The sequence below is a fragment of the Poecile atricapillus genome, chromosome W (assembly GCF_030490865.1).
Source record: "Poecile atricapillus isolate bPoeAtr1 chromosome W, bPoeAtr1.hap1, whole genome shotgun sequence".
Lineage (NCBI taxonomy): Eukaryota > Metazoa > Chordata > Aves > Passeriformes > Paridae > Poecile > Poecile atricapillus.
In genome coordinates, this window is record NC_081288.1 from 12,214,642 (window position 1) to 12,238,537 (window position 23,896).

At 37.0% G+C, this 23,896-nt stretch overlaps 1 protein-coding gene across 7 annotated transcripts in view; it reads right to left on the minus strand.

Annotated features, from left to right (window-relative positions):
- Positions 1-23,896, minus strand: part of LOC131592022 (protein PHTF2) — a 61,493-nt gene that overhangs the window by 25,656 nt on the left and 11,941 nt on the right. For 2 of the 7 annotated variants that reach the window (XM_058863255.1, XM_058863252.1), the window contains exons 2-5: positions 21,571-21,647; positions 10,386-10,442; positions 6,940-7,009; positions 3,902-4,060 (exon numbers count right to left, since the gene is read on the minus strand). In XM_058863255.1, coding sequence (XP_058719238.1) covers positions 3,902-4,060; positions 6,940-7,009; positions 10,386-10,442; positions 21,571-21,615 — 331 coding nt within the window. In that variant the 5' untranslated portion in view covers positions 21,616-21,647. Of the gene's footprint in view, positions 1-3,901; positions 4,061-6,939; positions 7,010-8,444; positions 8,772-9,557; positions 9,613-9,996; positions 10,090-10,385; positions 10,443-21,570; positions 21,649-23,896 lie in introns of those variants that run through there. The other 5 variants (XM_058863251.1, XM_058863256.1, XM_058863257.1 and 2 more) reach the window with 5 other exon arrangements.

The following is a 23,896-nucleotide window of genomic DNA, read 5'->3' on the forward strand; positions in this document are numbered from 1 at the left end:
AACTGCCCATATGGATAGGCAGCCTTGCGTAAGTAAATCCTATAAACATTCTATATATACTTGTGCACATACTTTTCAGTGGTGAGGAAAGATTAAAAGAGAAACCACGTAAACTATGGGGTAGTCCCGCTTAAGTGACCAGGGCTCCAACTAGCACTTCTGGTTGGTGAAAGGGCCAGATTCCAATTTCATGGCTGTTAGTTTTGTAACCTTATAACCACTTTTCATATACAGCCAACAACCAGCCTCCTGTACCCAGAGCTCAAACACTCAGAACCATCTCTACAGCCTCCAGGTCAACCTGAACACTTCCACCAGGAATAAAGCAGGTGGAAGAAGCAAACCCTCTCCCTCTCTGCTTACTCTATGTCCTTGTTGCTCTGGCTGGAAGAGCTGTGATGTGTAACTCAGCTGTGAGAATCTATCAAGAAAAAAAAAAACAACAAAAAAACAAAACCACCCACAGAAGCTCCAAGAAACAATTCAGAAGCAGAACTGGGAAATAATTCTCTATGCCTAACATCCGTACATCCCATGAGAACTTGGTTTTGTTTGGGTACTACTGAGAAGTGAAAGTCCTGTAATTTAGACCTGTTTCTAACACAAGAAATACAATTTCAACAGCTATCACCAGTTCTCTACTGAAATTGACTGAAAATAAAGCAGCCACATACAAAGCTATGTGCCACATTCAAACATCTAAAATAAATCCCATGAAGCAACACTTAACACAGCAGGTACCTGGATGTGATGTTCTCCACTAAAAAGAGGTTTTATGTGTTTTTTGTGAAATAATCTTTAGCAAGGTAACCAGTATTAGAAACATGATGAACATACAAAACAATGGAATGTTTTTGATTGTGGAGAAACTATTTCTAATTTATCATCTGTCTTCTTCCTAAATTAAAGCACAGCTTTTGAATGGAAATATCCTTTATTACTATACATGAACTTTTTATATGTTTTTGCTGTATAAGATTTCTCAAAGACCACATGCATCAATGAGAAATCCAACTCATTAAAAATCAATAAAAATAGGTACAGATAGCAAAAGAGAACTATCTCTTTCTAAATGAGCTTATCTGAGTTCCTCACACATACAATTAGCTCCATGAGACATAAAATGTAAAGAAGGAGCTGATTTTGGCTCCTATCATACAGTTCGGAAAAACACATACTTATGAGAACACAGAGCTCCACAGATCCATGTGAAATGATTTGCAGGAGTAGGCCTACACAAAATAATTTTAAAATTCACTACTGCTGCTTAAAAAACACTAAGTAAAGCAGAGCTGTGTAGAAAAAATCCTCTTCCAGAAGACAAAAATCTGCAGATTGCATATTCCTATCACAACGTTTCACACAGGTTTAGAAAAATATTACCAATCTCCTGATCTTTTTTAAGAATGATGGGAAGGAAATCCAAGAATTTATTTCTGCACAGTGTGACAATACATTCCAGTTCAGGTGATCCAAGAATTGCTCCTACCAACAGCTACGTAAGATTGGTTGGAGCAGGATTTCTTACAGCACATTTAATCATTTCTTTATGTATTTATAGAATTTTGACCTACACTTTTCTAAAATACAGTGGCTTATTTCATAAAACAGACATAAATGAAATAATATCACATTGAACAAAAAGCTGCCTCAGAGGAAGCAACCTTACATTTCAAAGACCAACAAGAATTTCTTTTCAAAGCATATAAATATTGGAAATATTTTTAGTATCAAATTTAAAAAATGCATATATATTTAAATATATATCTCACCACCATAACAAACAACCATTAAATATAAAGAAAAACTTTAATAGTGATGTAAGAAATATACAATAAACACTAAGTTTGCACTTCATTTTCCCATTAGAATATAAAAACATTTTAAGTTAAAAAACAGGTATTACTCTATACTAGATAGATAAGGAAGCAGAAAAAGGTTTTACATCTATCTTGAGTCACTGGCCTGTTCTGTGACCTTGAGTATAAAACATCTCTCTGTAGCTCTCTTATCACACATTGTACTAATCACTTTACACTAAAGGAAACCAATGCAAATAAAACCTGGATTTTAGATCTACAGCCAAGGAAAAGGTTTTTTCTGTGGCTTTACATTAATGCTAGCAAGTATTCTGGTAAAGCTAATCAATTTTAAAGCAGTAATTCCAAGTAATGCAATTCATAAATCTTTAGAAAATACTTTAGGTAAATTAATTTAATTATGAACACAAATAAATGAAATATAGTCAAACCGTTTTACAACAATGTCAGTGAGAATCTGTCATGAAGACGAAGTCCAAGCTACAATACAAAATCCAGATTCAGGGCAGAAATATGGCCACCGGAATTCGAGGTGTTTTATTTTTAAGCTTCAATCATGGATTCTTGACATTTTGATGCTGCCTTACCAATCCTGTACAAAATTAATAACTAAGCACCCTTTCTGAGTAAAATAAAAGCAAAACTTCTATATAAATGCTTGGGAGGGGCTGTTTTGAATAGTTCCCAATAAGCAAATATGTCCATTTAATTTCACTTACATGTTTATTGCAAGTCTTTTATTTCAAAACTATCAAAAAATCTGCAGCTAATTCTCCACAGTTTCAATATCAAGTATTTCAAATAGTTGAATTATAATGTAATATGGAATACTATTCATTATTTCCAGCTATTTGTTAACTCAGAACCACAGAAATACTTTGTCACATTACAGACTATATGGATTAGGGAAATGATGCATTCCAACCAGAACTTAGTAAATCAAAGACCTAAGAAATCTGAGAGGAAAAAGGCTAGTTACAAGAAAGCTCTGTAATTAATGTCCTAAGAACTTGCTTGCACTCAGATTGTCTCACTATTTTTCTACTTTTAGGGTCTTATGGAGGTGTCATAAATTAATTGGGAGTATATTTTTCTAAAACACATCTACAAGTAAGAAGATAAAAAAATTGCTGCAGTGGTGTTTCTCAGAATAAGACACCTATGAACATGGTAAAAAAACAACCACAACTTTTTTTACTACCTATATTACTATAAACAAGAATAAAATTATTAACACTATGGGATCTCTTACCATAGCACAGAAAAATTAGGAATCTATCTCAGAAATTGGGATAAGAAAAAACTTTTGATAGGCCACATGAGCATTTGTCAGTACTCCAGGTCTTGGGGCACTGGAATGGTGAGATTAATTTTGTACCTGCTAATAACATCACCACACTGCCTTTTTTTTATAACTCCATATATTGTTCTAATTAAAATTTCCAAATGATACAACGATTCACAACTGAGACAACAGATGGTGAATTTGAAAAAGTAATATTGCATGTTAATTGGATTTCAGTGGAAAATTCATCAGTCATTTAGCTTCTCAGGGTACTTACATTGCTCCCAACTTTCATTAACCTTCTGTTCTATATCTGTTCTACAAACTTCTGAAACACTTATTCTTTTGCTAACTTTCATACTGACTCACTCCATTACATTCTTCCCTTTCTAATTTTCCTCTTATGTATCACAAATAATTAAGAGACTCACAAAGTCAGATTGCTAGAACTCAATACTGAATATTCCAAAAACTGTGAACTGATTTCTGTTTGTTAACAGTTGCCCTGAACTGAATTAAATAGTCCTGAAATTATATTCAGATGTAATAAACCAACGTGTGCCAAATGCTGAAGAAAGCCTGTGAGGAGAGTGTTAAATTTTTCATTATGCATTCTTTATATACGTAAAAGAAATGTTAACCAAGAGACATATGCTTGGGACTGTGTCATTCCAGTATTTTCTGAAAATACTGGAATAGACCTTAACATCATGAAGTGAACCAAGCAGCACACTGCAGCTTCCACATGGTTAAAATAAGGCATTCAGTCAAAGCTGATGGTGTAATCCAACTCTACCTTGGAGAAGGTAAAGAACAAGCAGCCAGAAAAAAATGACCCTTGATGTCACTTGTAGCCACCACCTGTAGAAGAACGGAAAGAAAACAACTCTCACGATTCCTTTGCGGGTCAAAGATGTCCAAGGACTTTCAGGTTTTGCTTTAGCAAAAGCAGATCCTTTAAAAAAAAAGAAAAGAAATCTCAATTTTTTTCATCATTATGGCTAACAGAAACCTCAGTTGTTTAATAGCAGAGTAGTTAAGATAGTGAAATGGTGGAAGTAGAAGAGTTATTCAAATAATTGCATTTAATAATTGCTCCTTTAAATAACTATCTCCTCAATCCAAATATGCCATAAATTGTTGATGTCTTCTTGACTGACATTATCAGGAACTCCTACAAAGTATTCAGAATGTTTGAAGAACAAAACACTGCCATATCAAAATTATTCTAAAATTAATTATTAAAAATTGTTTTGTTTCACAGAGGTATCAAAAACTTGATATGAAGCAACAAGTCTCATGCTCGTGCAAGTGCAGGCACAGCAAAGGCCTTTCCCAACACAGAAAAGGGATCTAAAATACCAGCATCTGTAAATTGCACCAGCCATATCATTCAGGAACATGGAATGCGGTTGGGAAGCACTGCAGTGAATCTGTCCAACTGAAGATTAGCCCCAGGATCAGGAAGACACCCAAAGAATAATTTATCTTTGTGTCTCCTTCTATACTGCTTTTCTTATTCAAATGTCCTTTCTCTCCCATATCTATTTCTTTTCCTTCCCAGCCAAAAAACTATGTAAAATTTACTTAATGGGAATGTGATTTAAACTATGCAAAGTTATTGACTGAAAGGGTAACTTCTGCATGCTGCTACACCATCCCCATCTCATTTACAAGCAGCACTGGCATTAATGAGTACAGGTAAATGCATTAGTGGCATTTGTGCTGCACAGGTAAAACTGCCAGCTCTGAAACTACTTTAATACCAACTTAGACATCCATGTAATCATTTAAACACTATTCATGTACATCACTGCACTGAAAAGGTCTAACATTGTTTCTTAGCTTCTTATAAGCTCAAATGTTATTTGATTTGTTTCTTTCTCTCATATTCCCAGTTTTTAGAAAATTATACTGTTAGATATGAGAAAAGCTTATCTGCACAACCACAGAGGAGTTCAAAGAGAAAATTGGAGGGGGGAGCCCAAATAATACCTTGCAGGGTCCTTCCAGGGTTTTCCTCATAAACCCATCCCTGGAACCACCAGCCCATCTCAGACCCATCTCCATGAGGCCATTGCAGGACAGAGGCAGAAAAGCAGGTGGGAATCCAAACCATGGAATGAATACAATGAGCAGGCCCTGCCCAGGGCTGTCCCAGAAGAGCCATGGACCCTGCTGTGAGGTGTGAACCCTCACCATGCACTGCTGGGAGCAGATCTCCAAGTCATCCTTCAGAGGAAAAGGGATGCTGCTGCCTCAGGGGTGGGACTCATTGCAGGATCCCAGGGAAAAGGAGCTCAGATGACACAGCACTTATAGGGCATTCAGGGAAGAATCCATGGGTGGGAGAAAGAAAGGGTTTGGGCAATTTAGGGAGGAACAAGTGCTGTGAAATTGAGGGGTAAAGGGCTAAAAAGGACTGGTCACACAAACAGCCAATGCCCAGAGCACTGTTTGACTGGCCATGCTCAGCACAGCCTGGACTCCCTCAACTAGAAAGTCCTAAACCCCCTGGACTCTCCTGGGCCAGGGGCCATCTGCTCTGTGTCCCAGGACACCAACATGGGGCTGACACATGGGGCTGGGTGCCAGCCCCAGCAGTCAATGCCGCAGCCTGAGGGAACTGCGTGTCCATGGTGTGGCTGTGGTGCCGGCAGCCCCAGCGAGCGCGGCACAGCCAGCGAGTCCTGGCAAGGACACGGCTCCAGTCAGAGGGTCAGGGCTCCAGAGCCAAAGGGGTGAGGGGCTCCAGGGCCAAAGGGGTGAGGGCTCCAGGGACAAAGGGGTGAGGGCTCCAGTCAGAGGGGTGAGGGCTCCAGGGCCAAAGGGGTGAGGGCTCCAGGGCCAAAGGGGTGAGGGCTCCAGGGCCAAAGGGGTGAGGGCTCCAGGGCCAAAGGGGTGAGGGCTCCAGGGCCAAAGGGGTGAGGGCTCCAGGGCCAAAGGGGTGAGGGCTCCAGGGCCAAAGGGGTGAGGGCTCCAGGGCCAAAGGGGTGAGGGCTCCAGGGCCAAAGGGGTGAGGGCTCCAGGGCCAAAGGGGTGAGGGCTCCAGGGCCAAAGGGGTGAGGGCTCCAGGGCCAAAGGGGTGAGGGCTCCAGGGCCAAAGGGGTGAGGGCTCCAGGGCCAAAGGGGTGAGGGCACCTGGGTCAAAGGGGTGAGGGCTCCAGGGACAAAGGGGGAGAGCAGGCCTCTGGAGGCCAGCACTGAGGGTAAGGGTGCCCAAAGTGTACCTGGCTTCCTGGAAGGGATGCAGGAGATTGTTCTGGCTGCTGGGCTCATGGATAAAAACACTAAATAATATTTTTCCTAGCTTTCATGAAGCATGAGGGAAATTACATACAGATAAGAATAAATTAAGACTAAATAAAGACTTGGAAAAGTCTCATATCATCTGACCTTCTGTTGCTGTTTTGTTATTTAAAACAGACAAGAAACAACCAAGGCCTATGCACTTTTTACCCTCCAGAAACTTCCAACATAACATTCCCTCCAGATGTCAGAAGACTCGAAAGAAGTCTAAATGCATGGCAGTAGGAGCCTTTTAAACTAGTAACTCTAAAATGATAAAAGACAACACACAAGTTTTTCTTTTTTGTTTTCCTAAATCAGGATCTATACAACAAAATTTAAATTAAATTCTTAACCTTTAAATTTAATCTTAATATCATTATTTAACAATATTTTCTATCCATCTGCTTTAGGGAAGAGTTAGGCTGGCTGTGTTTTGTTTCATTTGGGATACTTTTAAAGCTACTAATCCACTCTTGTTATAAGACACAGGATGGCTGTTATTTTAACACTGAGAAATTCAACTTTTTCTAGCTCAGAACGTACCTCTTACAAGATCAACATCTATGAGGTCCGGTTTCACATGTCCTGTTTTCTTTGGTTTGTTTCTCAAACCCTGCAATAGACAAGTATTATCAAAATATTTCATGCAGATGACAGACATTACAAAAGACAGAAATATCTATGTGGTCAGTAATTGTATTTAACCCATACTACTACTGAAAATTCAGGCAAACATGTCAGCTTCATAAATCTAAAGTAATATAAATTAAGCATTCCAAATAACAATGCACAATGGATGTCTTTCACATACTTTGCAATCTATATAAAACCCAACCAATTACAGACCCACCGGGCTACTATTCAAGCAGGCACTGAGCACTCATGGCTTTGCATTATGCAGACAGTGTATGCACACACTTGCAAGAATTAGTAATATATGTCTATTAGCTTTTCAGAATTTCTGCAACAAATTACATTCTTGAATTTCTTTTCTCCTTAGATGTCTAACTCCACAAAACGCTTACACTGGAACTCCTTAATTCCAAATCCAGATAGCAAATCATGTTATAATGCAGGAGCCACTAATCAGTAAGTTCTCAAAAATCCAAATTCTAGAAAAGTATTGAATTTTTCCTCAGTAGTGAATATAGATTAGCCAATTAAAAGGAAGGGAAAAATCCCACACAGCAAGAATGCAGCAGGAAGAAAAGCAAGCTTATTTTGTCTTTTAGAAGCAGCATCTTCCATCACTGAAGAACCAAACTCTCTGGCAAAGCTTTCAAGTTTGCTTTTAATGCTAAAATGAGACGCTGTACTCTCAACTCTAAGAGACAGCTCAGCTTATTCTGCTCCCCTTAGTTTAGATTCTTGGTCACATTAGACAGTAAGGAAATCACAGCATGCAATTCATACAGAGTAAAATAAAATATTTAAAAAAATATTTAGGATGCAAATGGAATTATTATGAAAGTAATTTAACTGTTCTCATTCAAAATGATTTAAACTGGTGGACTGTACATTTCTACCATTGCCATGGTTCAATAACATGTAAAAACACAACTAAAATGTAAACATTAAGTATAAATGAAAGCATAAAAATGAAATTGTTGTCCATGAGAGACAGATCAGTGTTATCTGGTGGTGTTGATCTTTGTAAGAATAGTATCAAGCAAAATGTTCAATTGAATGCAGCTCAAAATATTTCTCACATCTAAATTAAACTGGATTTATTTTTCATGCAGAAATAAAGATTAAAAAATCAAACTGCAACAAGCCAGACTATAATGTCTCCCAAATTTGCCCTAAACCAGGACAGTCTATCAGAAAAATGAGTTTGCTTGAAACAAAAAAAAATTAATACACAGAATTGAAACATGAGTAGGACAAAATATTGCTCTGAGGATGACAAATAGAGACAACCAATTATATTTTAAATTCAAGCACTACAATGACCTTATAATGCAAGATTTCTCAGAACTGCAGTCCTAAAAGTGCAGCAGTTTTATGTGGAATGAGAAAAGGAGTCCATAATTAGAACTGGAAATTACCGTAATTCTAGAATCAGCTACAGATTCTTGTGAATCTTGCTTAAGTGAGCCACTCCATTTCCACATTTCATAAAGAAAACAAGCTTAAAAAGAAAATGCTGAATAATAATTTTCAAATGTATTAGTGCTTATAGGCCACAAGATCTCTCTTGAAAGTCTAAATAAAGATGTGCCTCTTGGAAAAAATATCTTCTAAAAACATACTCAGTCCTAGGAAAAATTTACCGTTGTGGCTCAAATTATGTTTTCATGTTAAAGAAAGAACTCTGAAAAATCTAAGTCAAGAGTACAACTTGATGCGACCTTCAGAGGAAAAGAAATGATGACTCATTTTTTTAAAATTCTGTCAAACAATACTTTCAGTGTCCATAGACTTCACTGAGTTGGCTCCTGAACTGCTTGCCACACACAGAAGCATTCCATTTATTCATATGCATTTTCTACACTTTCTTAATGCATCACAAATCTCTAACATATGTGGAAAACAGCACTGTTTCAGACTAGGGTTATTAAAAAAAAAATATTCAGTGTTTTATAATGCTCAGACCCTCCAGTTGGTTCATATAATTTCTATTCAGCACCAAACACATTTCAGGTAAGCATTAGCAAATGAGAGTTCAAATAAAAATGCTTAAAAGTAACTGTTATTATTGTAAAAACTCTTTTACACAAATTTTAAAATTAATCTTAGATTCTATTACAGTTACAACTAAATTATAAATTTGTAGTAAGAGAAATGTATTTTCTAAGATTTTTTCAGATTTTTAGTGAAGTTCACTTATAAATCATTACATAATTATTTCTAAATTTATAATGTCAAACCACTGTAGGAGCTTTGAGATTAAAGCACTAATGTGTAATATCTGAACTTAGTCACGTGCCTTGGTGTCACCACTGAACTCCATTCAGTCTACCCAAAATAAAACACCACCTGTAATTTGTTCATTATTTGACTCCTGAGCCAAAGAAGATGCTATTTCCAATCAGCACAGGGCACTATCTGCAGTAACTCTTTGAATAACATGCTGTTACACAGCAGTTAATGAACTCCTCTCGTGGCTGTGACGGGGTTTCATGGCCATGGGAAGGACCCTTCCAGCAACCCAGGCTCACCTGTGGCACTGTGTGCATTTCTGTACAAAATCTCTGTAGTTTGGGTCAGTAAAAGTTCCCACAGAAGGCAAGCAAGTTTCCACATACAGTTTTGCTTAAGTACTGGGGAGTGAAGAAACCCACCCCTAAGGAAACTGAAGCAATGTACATTTTACTAATGTTAAGTAATAGCAACACCTTGAAACTCATGCAGAAATAGCACAATACTTCCATGTAGTGTTGGAGGGGGAAAAAAGGTTAATTGCAAGAAAATATTAACTAAATTAACGTCATGGGTACTTCATATGCAACCCATAGAACTAGTACCTATGGGATTGATTCTATTATCTCCAAAGCAATTTATCAATGTGGCAGACACTGATGGTACTGTTAGTTAAACCAAAATGCACAGAACACTGTTAAACTGCTTGTTCAGAGAAACAAAGCCTGAGGTACTTACCAGTCTAATAAACTGTACAAAACAATGACAGCATCATAAAGGAGGGAAAGTAAACTGCAGGTATAAGGTAACTAACTGAAAGCAAAGAGAGCTCAGATAACTGACATTAGAATTCATCACAAAGAAAAGTGAAAGACAGAAGTATTAACACAACTAAGCCCTCTCAAGATAAAAGAAAAAATAGTACTGAGATACAGAAATGCATCACACTAAATGCTGCAGTTATTAATTATGTAAAATAAATAGAGCATAGTATGCTGGTTACATTTGGTTACACTCCAGAAGTCTAGTTTTACTTTACCAGTATTAAATACCACCACATACAATGTAGATCACTTCAGCATACACAACCACCAAAAAAAAAAAAAAATTAAACACTGTATTATTACCTTTATTTCTCTTTGCTCTACTGATTTTTCCCATATTTGTTGATCATATGCTCCAATCTAAAAAGAAAAAAATCTACATGAGGATTTAAGAGACATTGATCAAACAAAATCAAATCAACCTTCAACAAGAGAAGCATGAAGCCAGCAAGTTATTTCCTTGGGGAGTTTACAAAGAAATTTTTATCTTGGCTGGACAGGATCAAGCTAATCTGTAGTGGAACTGTGAGAGAGGGGGGAGCTGAGCCTCACACAGTCCCAGCCTTCTCCCAGGACTTGTGCAAGTCCAAACACTGGGAAGACCACGCTCCCTCCAACCCCAGGTCGGGATTCCAGCCTACCTGTGACAGAGAGCAGAACTATGGCAGTTACACTGACATGGCCTTTCAGATAACTTCAAAAGAAATATGCACATCTAGCTGAACCCATACCCTCACTTAATTTATTTTTTTTTAAACCATCTATAATTCCGATTTCATTACACCCACTTTTAAAGCCAGATGGTCTTTAGCTCTATTTCTTAACAGTGCACAGCAAACAGCTATATGGTCAGGCTGGTAATCAACCAGGTTATAGCACAAGGGGAACCCAAATAATACCAAGAAATAGCACATTTCCCCATTGACTGTCAAACACTTAGAGGAAGGGCAACCTTAAACTTGAGGATTTAAGATGATGACAAGAACAAGAATATATGAGACAACACATCCTAGTCTTGTAAGAAGTTATCAAAGATTATCAGATTGCTTTGAACTCTACACAAACTGTATTTCTAGGTAACAATCAGTATAATAATCTCTTTCTCTATGGCAATTTTAAAGCCTTTCCATCCCAGCTGCTCTACCTAGACACATAAATCATGTGTATCTGGGGATCGATTCAGATCACAAACTCTGAGCAGTTAAGTGTAAGATCACTTTTAGGTCATGAGAGAGACAGATGCAGTTCCTGAGATTCAAAGATCCTTTTCCAGACTGCAGAGGTGACAAGCAGCTCAGTCAGACACATGACAGAGAGGAGAAAGGAACAACTCCCATCATCTGAGCTATAAATAAACTGTATAAATTCAATCTCACTGCAATAGTGGGACTCCTCCTTCCAATTCACAACTGCAGCAGACATAAGAGACCCAAGTGCATGCACTTTGTACCAAAAAGCATGGTTCACATTTCTCTTTTAGTATTTCAGCCTTCAGCATTAATTTAGATGTTATAAAAGAAAGAAAAAGAAAGAGCAATTTTTAATTAAAAAGGATCTTTTAACCAAGGATCTGTGAAAAAACGCAAAAAAATACTCAGGGAAACCAACACACAAACACCAACAAAAACAAAGAAATCTATAGGCTTCTTCTGTGCCTCTAAATCTGACAAATTAAAAAATAACATTTGAAGAAATCAAATTTAGAGTAGTAAATTCCTATATCTAAGATTGAAAGTGAGAACAGCAAACTGAAATACTGAATTGCTCTTTCCCAAATTTAAATAATATTTCCCATTCATAAGAGCTAAACAATTTCTATAGTTTGCTACTTTAAAACTTTGCAAAAGAAACAATTTACTGGCTTTTTGATAATAATAAATACTTTACACCATGCATTTTGAAAAAAAAAAGAAACTGTGGAAAATAACTAGGAAGTCAGACATAGTAGTGGGAAGAATTAAGCATTTACTACAATTAAAGTAATTAAACCAAAGGAACTTTAACAGCTAGCTTCACCTGGATAACAGCCAGCAATTAAAAAGTCAATATATTGAATAACCACTGCACCCAGGCATTTATAGCTAATTGTTCTGGCTTTTTCTTTAAATACATTTTAAATGAAATTTCAGGCCTTTCTGGTTTTCATTAAATTTGCTAAGAAGAGCTCCAAGTAAAATTTTTGTGCTGCATAATACGGCATCCTCCTCTCCCCACTTCCAAAAAAAATTTCTTTCTACAAGGACAGAAAGGGGATGCAAGTCTGTGTGTCCCTCTCTGTTATGCAAGAACCAAATGCGGAAGGAAGCCTTTGTGCCAATAAAGCTGCAAAGCAAACTCCATTCATAATTCCATTCATAGCTGAAACTGGTATAGAGTTGAAAGTCTATAAAAGTGTTCTTCTTTTAGACAAATAACAGACCATTTGTTAAAGGAATTCTGGGAAACAGATCCCAGAAGACATCTGACACAAGGAAGCCGACTGATTAAAATCTGAATTATATTTTCCTACAAATATTTCTTTTCCCTCTTTAGGCAGCATCTTCCATCTCCACAAAAAGACGAGGGGATTTTGCCGTTCACATTACTCTTTTAATGCTGCCCTATAAAGCAATTCTACCATCAGGAGGTAAAATAAGAGTGCCAGAACTACTTTAAAGGATAGGGTCCTTTACAACTGTTTTGCTGGAGAAGAGGGTCTGTCCAACCACCTCTGATCAACTTTAGTTACTGACATCTGAGCACAGGACTATTCACTAAGGCATGCTGGTGGGAACTGAAAGGAGTGGAAGAGAGAATTACAGCAAGTACCATTACAATCTCTCACTTGGTTTTCGTTGTTGTTTGGGGCTTCTTTTTAAATCTACCTCCTAACACCTCTTTGTGCTTTAACAAAGTTTAAGGATCACTTCAGGAAGCAGGTGTGTGTGCCACTCAGCACATCAAATTCCAACCCGATATTCAACTTCCCTCTCGCCACATGCATAAGCATCCCTCTACACTTCTCTTCCAAATGTATCAGAAGAAAATACATAAAAATAAAGGCATCATCATAAAGTAGCATACTGGATACTGGCACACTTCATTTCCTACATTAATCAACAGAAGGAAGAAGTAGTGTTATTAAAACAAGGCAAGTAAAAAAGACAAGCATTATTTTTTTTTCTCTCCTTTATGTCAGGAAAGCAGATTTAGAGTTTGCAAAATGTGTCTTGCAGAATTCATTGAAAGGTACATAAATTTCATTTACAACAAACTAAATTATAACATATAATGATTACCGGAGAAGCTAGACACGTGTATGAATTAAAATCAAGAACATAATTAGTGAATGAAGAATGTAAGATAATACTAGCAAACCTTCCTGGTTTTAAATTATTGAGTGCACCAGCCAATTCCAGCTTCAAAGAGTTTGGATTTACAAGTATTTGCATTTTAATTCTGTTTTCTGGTAAATCTAATGTAAATCTAAAACAAATGTAGCTCTTGGCTAGTCGTGTGTTTCCTTACAATTGTACACACCTGCAGGACACTGAAAAGAAGCCTAGCACCTAGTCTAGCACCAAAGAAATTCAGCTCTAACTGCAAGTAAAAGGAAGGAATAACCTTCCAGAGATAAGATCAGGTTGGAACCTGAATAATTTAAACATACACAAAACTTGATCAAAGCAAGGTCTCCCTCAATATGCAGTGTCCCAGGGCTTCTCCGCAGGCCAGGCATTCCAGCTTCCTTGGCTGGAACTATTCTGTCAACAGGAATGCTCTGACCAACTCCAGTACCCATTTACTACCCACCCACTGTGCCTGGAGTCTCATCCCTCACAGCTGCAAGTTCTGCACCATCCTTCAGAGACAATTTAAAGTACACAACACAGGAGTCAAAAAAATGGTCCCATTGTTAAGTACACAGCTGCAAGAAATGCCTCTAAAATCTCTTCAATATTATACACAGTTTAAATCACACATCGCAGGCCTCCTCAATGCCAAGATTTTGTCCAGTCTATCCAACTCTATTATCTCAAAACACTCAGTTCTGAAGATCTTACACCTTGATAAATACCAAGTAAAGAAGATAAAGGGGATTCTGTTTGTTTATGCATTTGTAGAATTAGCAAGCATTCCTCAAGCAACTATAAAAATTTTCAGTATATAGGGGATTGATTAAATGCAAATTAAAACTGCAGCCACTCTTTCACAACAGAGAAGCAGGTGTTTAACAGCCTAAATTAGCAAAATATAATAAACTTTCAAATAGGTTTTCTTTAAAAAAATTTCCTCACAAGTAATCATTTAAAAAAAAAAATCTAACTTGTATGTGACTTGGCAGGGAAATTACAATTACATATTTGTTAAACTCAATAAAGCTAGCTCTTTACAGAAAGATTAAATAAATTTGAGATCCTTTATACGTGGAGCCTCCTCATAACATTTTCTGGGTTTGATATATGTGCATTTCTTGCAATTATCTAAAATAGCTGCACTTACTCTTTCCCAATCAAATATGTCAGGAAGCATTTGATCAAATTTCTTCATACATCTGAAATCTGGCATCTGTACAGTTTGGTTGTGTAACATCAATAGCAATTAGCTTAAGTAAATAGTTAAGCTATTGAAAACACAGCAATATTTAGTTCAAAGCACAGAAGAAAGGGTTTTAGCACTGTGCCATGTTTCTTCCCAGTGCCCTTCTCATAACAAGCCACGTGTGCATAAAGATTGAATTTGAGCTTTGTGAATGACACTGATATTCACTTTAAGCTAATGTAGTGATGGTATCAACCTGTAGCCCAATACTCGCAAGGCCCTTCTGATTCTAATGGAATTGATCAATATTTCAAGAGGCATTTATAATTTATGACCATGCAGACTAGCAAAGATTATAATCCTAAGAATACACAGTATTTCCTCTTGGATCTTAAAACCTTTAATGTTTATCAATAATGAAATTTGTGTGCTAAACTTTGCTCTTTAAAACCTCTAAACACTTTTACAAGCCACATCACAATAGTATTACAAATTCAAAATATGTAAGATCTAGAGTTTGGTAAATAAGTAACAAAGTTTCTTCCTTGGACTGACACCTTATTAAAATATTTAGTGCTAAAATATTAGCTAATATGCTTTATTAACATCTACAGTCCAACATAATTAAAATAACTGTATGATTTTCTGTATCGATTTCAGAATTTGGGTAGCCATATATAAATAATTTCTATACAGGCATTATTATTAATTTTTACAATATGTCTCATTTTCTCAAAACTTAGAACAGGATTATTGAAAGTTATTTTAAACTCCAGTTTATTTCTCACATGAACTAAACCCTGTTGCAGCAAAGGCAATAGTCTAGTAGCTCAGCAGTATAATTATCTCTATTGAAGTAGGTTTCTAGTCTTGAGATAGGGTTTTTTCTAGATATTTTTCATTTTTAAGGGTGGTAGGTGTTTTTCAATTTTGTTTATGGTGGATATGTGGACTGGACAAGCTAAACTAAGACAAACTTAGCTGACAAACCACAGATAGAAATCACTATGATAGTTTTATACTGTCTGTTACCAGCAAAGAGTTAAGTAACTTTTAGTCAAATGGAAGGCAGTGAAGGGATTAAGGTTCTATATCCTAAGGTACAGAGCTTTGAATTTATAACTGCTGAATTGTTACTCCTGATTTTAAAATATCCTTATACCTCTCCCTTCTCCTCTGTTTGGTGGCAGAGGGAGAGCTGAAACCAGCTATTTTTAGAGTAAAATTAAGCAAGCTATTCAAAATTTTAGTAAGAATTATTTATTATTAACTATTTGAATTTCCAACTAATGACCCAGTTAAATTCTGCCAATAACTGCAACACCACTGTATTTACAGCCATTTCACTGAACAATAATTTTACTAAGGCTTGCTTTAGTGATACCATCCCTTTCAGAGTCCAATAATAGCTAATTAAACATTTATTAACTACATACTAATGGTTTTTCTGAATTATTCTTTACAGATTCATTCTTAAAATCTGTTAGCCATACTTATCTATTGCCCTGAGTAATGGTTTACAAATTTTAGCATATCTATGAAAACCACAAAACACCTAAACACATCTTTTCATCACACAATTGAACATAAAGAAAAATTATATACAGCAGAACACTCAGAACCCTTTGCAGGTTAAACTAAAGGAGAGTACAGGAATAACCAAAGGTAAACACAGCACCCTAGGTGCTGTCTGAGGCGAGCTGGTCAAGAGCACTTCCTTTCCTAGTCCAGGGCTACACTATTGCTAACAATGCCCAGCTGCTCTCCAAGGGTTAAAGATTTAAGACCTCTGAAACATTTATTTTTTTTTTAATAATAATGTACTTGCAGAAAACAAAACAGCCTCAAGATGCAACTGGGAAAAGAAAACCACTCTAGCAGGCTCATAATTCAGTATTATTCCCTGAAGACCTCTGAAAATCCAGCAACTTTAGTGGTGTTGCAACTAGGATTTTAGAATAGCATTGCTCTTAGGTCCCTGATCATTTCCCCTTCCCATAGCATGCTTTCCTTGTTGCCCTTGCATTTGTCTGGGTGGCTAAAAGACCAATCAGATCATGCAGGAAGAGAAAAGGAAGTGTTAGGCTGTAATTTACAATCAGAGAACCCTTCTCAAGACAGAGCGATTTCATCTCATTGCTCCCCAGCCATTAGACATTAATTCTACTGCTTGTAGAATTGCAGTCTTAGTTTTAGCTGGATGTGTTTCCTGACCAAATTCATTAAATAAATCTATGAAAGTCTACGGGAAGGCAAAGCAGGTGTGGGAGCCTACAGGCAGGCAAAATGCAAGCCTGTTTTGTTCAGCCACAGCCTCTGTTGGAGTGATGCTTTGCACCAGATTCAGAAACCAGAGTTTTGCCTCACCAAGCAAGGCACTAAAGGTAAATCCTCACTAGGTCAGGCAACTACTTGAGTACCAAATGTGGAAGGAAACTAACTGAACATACATTTTCTTCCTCAGTGCTCTGACAAACGCCAGCTCCAACACTTGTCAAGTTTCAGCACTTGAAGTCAGATGTTTTTAAATCAAGTCAGTTTCAGCATCCAAAGTTTCAGGTAAAAATAGCCATACAGCCTGTCCATTTGGCAAAAACTGCCTTTGGCGCCAGGATGAATAATGCATCATGTGAATTTAGTGCCAAAAAGGAAATCAAAAAGGTGGTTTCAAGGTAGGATATCATTTTCATTTAATTCCTCCTTTAACTTAATACAAGGACCAGGTTAGGAAAGTTAAAGCACTGATAGAGTTAAACATGGGCAGGGATCTCAGGGCAACACAAACAAGCTTCTACAGGTTTGTTGACAACAGAAAGAATGCTAGGAAAAATGTGGGCCCTCTGTGGAAAGAAAAAGGAGAGCTGGCTACCAGGGACATGGAGAAGTTTGAGGTACTCAGATATTTCTGCCTCAGCCTTCACAAGCAAGTGCTCCAAGTTGCAACCTGCTCTAGTTGGGAAGATGTTCCTGCCCTATGATGAATTTTCAGGTCCCTTCCAACCCAGGCCATTCTATGAATCTAAATAGGCGAGTATAATCTTGGACTGATGAGCTGTAAAACGCTGAATATTAAGATCTTAAATCAATGCCATTAGAACTCTAATTTTGCCCTTTAAAGCCATGAGAGAGAAAACATCTCATTTGTTTTATTGTGCCCTTTAACAGCTGTACCCAAGGGACACCAAAAGCAGCAGAAAGCTGCACTGGCAAAGTTAAATGATATGCAATCAGGTGCAGGATTCAGCCTCAATTCATTAAGTTTCATTCTGCTTTCTCCTACAACCATTCCCAAGAGAAGGAACAACATAATTGTACAAATTTGTTGGAATATTTCAGGAGGAAGAGTTTCCCATTTTAGCAGCAAGGCTTCTGTAAGGATTGAAAATCAAAGTCGTTAAGGTACATTTACATACCTTCTCCAAACTGTAAACCAGACCACAAATTCCTTCTATTATTATCTGTACAACTCAAAAGCATTGTAAGAAATGTATGCAAAAAGTTACAAGCAATAGAAGCAGTATTCTAAATTATTCATAACTTTATTATTTTTAACATCAGCTACTGTTACTCAGGCAATGCTTCAAGTACATCTATAGTATCAGTATCATAGAAAAGTTATGCCACCAGATACTGAAATTGTTTTCAATAAATGCGGCGTGTCAGATTTTGTTCACAGGAAAAATGTGATGGTTTTCTCCATCAAATGACTCAACTACCAAACTGAAGCAATTTCAGTATTGTGGTACATACACATAATCCTAAGGATATTAACCAAGTGGTGTATCTATGTGAGTAGTAGCTTGGTAGCTGCCTGGAGCCGTTCCAGGGAGCGATGCAGACACCCCTGCCACTCCCTTTTATTGCAAGAAGCAGGGCAGCTCCAAGGGCTGAAAACAAGCCAGACAAACCCTTTGTCACACCTAAGTACCTCAGCACTGCACTCCCTAGTGCATCAAGAAACACACCAGGTTTCACTTTTTTTTAATTTCTACAGAGTCAACCTGTATCTAGAAGACTTCATGCCTTGAAAAAGTATTTGTACTGGCTGGGAAATGCAAGCAATCACTGGAAGCACTAAAACTCTGTCTGTGCAATCATGTATCTCAGACTACAAACTGCTGTAATACCAATCTCAAATCTTAGATTCCAACTTAAAATAACTCAGATTGATTACAGTATTTTTAAAAGACAGTAATCAGGAGCTCCTGTGCACCAAAAGCAGAGTAAATCTGTTGTCAAAACAGAAAAACATGTTTACATAATAAAAGGTCTGACCTTTTAAACAATTAGGGGTATTACAAAATCATCCTGGTGTAAGGAGCTCAATTTCAGACAATAGTATGAGTCATGAATAAACTTGCTGTTTGCAAAACTTTCCTAAAGTAGGGTTGGAAGAGCTCAATTGCTTAACTCTTTCCATTGAAGAGATATAAAAATGTCTCTTGTGCAAGAAACCAACCAACCTTTGAAACTCAGTAGAGAGACATATAAATAAATATATTAAAAAACACATTAAAACTGAAAACTAAGAAAGACAAGGAGCAAGTTATCTGCTCAGTATTTCTTACACAGCCCCAACCTACTCAAATGCTTCTTAGTCAAGTATAACTAGAAATACCAGAAGTTAATGTTTCTTTTCAAGACATTCATACACCAATTTATTAATCTGAAAACACCTTCCCAAAACAGTTTATTTTTCTCATTTCATCATAGATGCAAGTAATATCAATTTGATCAATGCTGTTTGCAACCCTGGTTCGCTTTTGCCCCAGAAACAAACTTCTATTGCCAGAATGTGCTACTTTTTTATACCTCCCCACTTTCAATCCCAGTTTTAGCTGTGATGAATCAGTAGACCTAATCAGTGGGACAACCAACAACTACAAAAAAACCTCAAAATTTAAAACTGGAAGGAAACAACAGGTCCTAACGTTCAGTATCTTGACATCAAAAGCAAGGACAAAAAAACCCATCTGCTATCAACTAAACACTAGCACAACTCTTTCTGTTCCCCAAATTGAAATCTTTGGTTTAAACAACAAATCTATGGGTAAAAAATCCTGTGCCATATAATAGATTTAAACAAATAAATAAGCAAAATCTAAGGCATAAGTGAAAGAATCTAGATATTCCCAGGAACAAATCACACACACCACAATAGAGAGCTAGAAAACTCTTCAGGGTTATCAGCTGGATCCAGGAGAACCTTCAATATGTGGTACCTAAGGAATTACAGTCTAATTCACATGAACATCTGCAACTCTTCTTCAATACAGCCATTTGTCTCAAAACATTACACTTTCTCATACTAAAGCAGCACAACTTGCTCATTTGGCAGACTGCAGTCCACATGTGGACTGCAATTAAATTTTGTTCACACCAGGGAGAAGACCAACATCAAGTTTATACATAATCTTATCCTTCCTGAAGACAGCTCAGTCCTTCCAGAAGTAACAGAAGTCACCTCACCACAACTCCTTGCCATAAAGGCACTGTACAATTCCTGGCCAAGCAGACCTCTGTAAAAGCCACAGAAATGTTGGTTTTTACTATGAACAAAAAAAATGGAAACATGTGAAATCACGGGAAAAAACGACAGAACAAGGGTTAAAAGAATGAGCTACAGTGATAACAAGTAATCCTGTTAGGAGCAATGTCCTGGGAAAAGTAAAATTGAGGAATGGGTTGTTTATATCAAGACCAGAAGGCCTGCCCTCCGTAAAATCACACCACAGTGACTCATTCTGCCTTCCTAACATCAGGAGGATGCAAAGTTGGAGCATATCAAATGTGCCATTCCTTTTATTGAATGACCAACAGGAAAACAGACATGTTATTTGAAGAAAAAAAAAAAAAAACATAAAAAAAAAGCCAACCAGACAACAAACATGAACTTCACTTAAGATTTACAAAAACTGCAGGGTCTTTCTTGCATCAAAGGACCATCTATTTGTAAAGCTGAATATCATGAAAGATCTGTCCAAAGGATAGTGCATCATCACCAACAAAAACAACCTCAGAGACATGATGTGGATCTGACACCCAGCATCTCTTGCACTGCACAAAGGGATCCTGATCAGACCAAATACAAACACAGCTTGGGGTCTGGATATCAGTATTCTGATATCACTACACAGTGAGTAAATTAAGTGTGTGAGAGAATGAATGGAAGCAGGTAAAATCAACATCATTTTCCCCTGCCATGAGATCTTGCACTGAATTTCATTACATTAGGTCTTTTACAAGTCATCTTCCACATCAGAGTACATGGCAAAAAACACAAACAAAAAACTCATCATTAAACTGCGAATTATTTTCAAGTTTTTAATACCTAATTGAATGATTGGTATAAATTAAGTCAGCAAAATTACTTTTTCTGGTCTTTCAACAGTAATTCACTCTTGCAAAGACCTCAACAAAGCAGTATTATCTTATTTCTAGGAAGTAACCGTTGCTTTGCTAGAAACTAACCAGGATTTCTGTTTATTAGACCACTGTCATTATTTACTTGAGGACAAGATGTACCCTCTCCAAAAGACAGCTACAGACCCAAGGAAAATACTAACTCACAGAAACTTATTAAATCATGGAGAGCCAAGACTCTCTCTTTTGGGTACGTATTGTTACTGACAGAAAATTTGTTTCAATTCTTACTTTCTACTTAAATAAAACGATTTTTTTCCTGTGCTACAGAAACAACATTCTCCTGCACATAAACACTCTACTGAGAATGCAAAATTTGGTTTTTTCACAGAGCACAGGTAATCAAGGGAGTAAGGAGTTTTCAGCATGGATGAAATGCTACTTCATTTCACTAAATACAGTCACTAAATACTTATTTACCTATGTAAGAAAAGTTTCAAGCTACTCACTCTCATACAATGCTAATAAGTAATGTGTAAGTATTTTATATTTGTTATATTAACACATAAACACAAGTCACCATAAAAACAAAGAGAAATCTTACCTTTTTCTGGTACCAAACTATAGCATCAGTTACTTTGGACGCCATTTATTCCACTGAATTCACAGAGTCATTTTAGGCTGTTAACAGAAAGAGACAGAACTTTACTTCCACTTCCCTACGAAGGCCAAACAGGCAATGCAGAAACACTCCCGTTACCTGCAAGTAACTGAACAGCTGCATTTACTTTACACATTGTCTCATTTTTTTAGTAAGAGTTTGGGCTATCTCCTCTAGGCAAACAAAAAAATACAAATCTGCTACTACAGGACATCAAAAGATACACTTTTGTCCTTCGTTCCCAGTTTAACACACAGACTGCACAGAGATGATCTGTCATTGTCTCACAGGAACCTCACAAAAGTTATATTACACAGCTTTTTCTCTTTTTTTTTCTGATAAATTAAGCAACCTACAGTCATTAGCCCAACACAGTATTCTGAAGCCCAGGATAATGATAAAATGCAAGAAAAATTCATACAGACTATTAGATACACTTGGAGAAGAAAACAATACCAGTGCTAGAACTTCACTAACCATAAAATTAATACCCGCTTGAAAACAGTAGACCAAAACTAAGTCAAAAAGATAAAACCAAGGAAAAATTCTAGTTGTTTTAATGGTAACAAATAGCAACAGCATTAGTCTTTTATGCCACTGTAATTAGTTTTAATAAATAAATAAATAAATAAATAAAAACAAAAACACAACCCCAACTTTCAGCCTATGTAAAATATTTGTATCTTGAAACTAATTTTTACAGTCTTCTTTTGTGTAATCAGCCAGGGTTCATAAAAAAAAAAAACAAAACAAAAAAACCAAGAAACCACCATAACAAGCCTTCAGGTGTATCTGTGTCTCTTGCACTGGGAAGCCCAGAACTGGACTCAGCATCCCAGCTGTGACCTCACTGATGGCAAGGACATGGTTAAGGATATCACACGGATGGCACTGGCTTAGTCCCCAAATACCAAACTATACACCAAGCATTTTTCAAGATCCATCTTGTGTAAAAATGTTACACTTTACTATAAGATTGTCAGTATCAACAATATTATACTTAATATTTTTTCATTAAAAGGAAGCAACAATTATCAACCTGTAGGCAGTTTTTAGAGTAAAATATTATTTGGGATCTACCTCTTGATTTAAAAACAATTGTTTACAGCTTTTACACAGATAAGAAAGGCAAAGAAAAATGCAACATTCAACAAACGGGATGGAAATCAAAACTGTACAATAAATTTAGTGTCTTTATGAAACTCTCAAGCATTAGAGTAACTCAAGACACTTTACAGTACTTTAATCATCACCAAAACTTCAGGGTTTGGGTATTTTTTTTTAAAGCAGGTATTAACCATATGAAGTTCAACAAGGTAAAGTGCCAGATTCTGCACCTGGGACAACCCTGGTTGTGTTTAAAGACTGAGGAACAAGTGGCTGGAGAGCAGCTGCAGAAATGGACCAGGGGTCCTGGTTCATGCCAAGTTGAACATGAGCCAGCAGTGCCCTGGCAGCCAGGAGGGCCAGCCCTGTCCTGGGGGCATCAGGCACAGCATTGCCAGCTGGGCAAGGGAGGGGATTGTCCCACTCTGCTCTGCACTGGGGCAGCCTCACCTCAAGTGCTGGGGGCACTTTTGGATGCCATTATACAAAAAAGGCATTAAGGTAGAAGACAGCTTTGAATGGAGGGCCACATCGACGGGGTTGTCCTGTGCAAGGCCAGGGAGATGGACTTGATGATCCTTATGGCTCCCTTCCAACTCTGTATGATTCTATTTCCTTAAAAAATTACTCTCTGAAAGACTCAATTCTGCACTGACATTTGTTCATTCTTCTCTGACTTGTGCATGGACATACTCATATTTTATATAGTGAATTACTTAAAAGATATAAATAATACTGCCTTTAGTTTGGACGTGCACCATATACACTATAGTACAAACCTTCAACAAATGGACTGATATTGTATCAGTGCCTGAGGATTTCTAAGAAACATAATGCCACACATGTTCATGTTTCCCAAACAAACCTATTTTTAAGATTTCTAACAGTGTAACTCCGATATATTTTATACAACTTCAGCTAAAACTACAACTCAGAAGAAAGAAATGTCTCAGAGAGCTTAGACAGTCATTGAAAATTCCAGAAATATCAGAACACTGACAATTGGTGCAACTGGGCAAGCAAACACCTAAATTTTTCCACTGTTGAAAATATAATTTAAGTCACATCAGGTCAGTTAAAGCTGGCAGCCATGAGTCTGTCAACATCTGTAATTGTTTCTGATCTATTTGCTTCAGATAACAGTCTATTTTTCTAAGAGCAG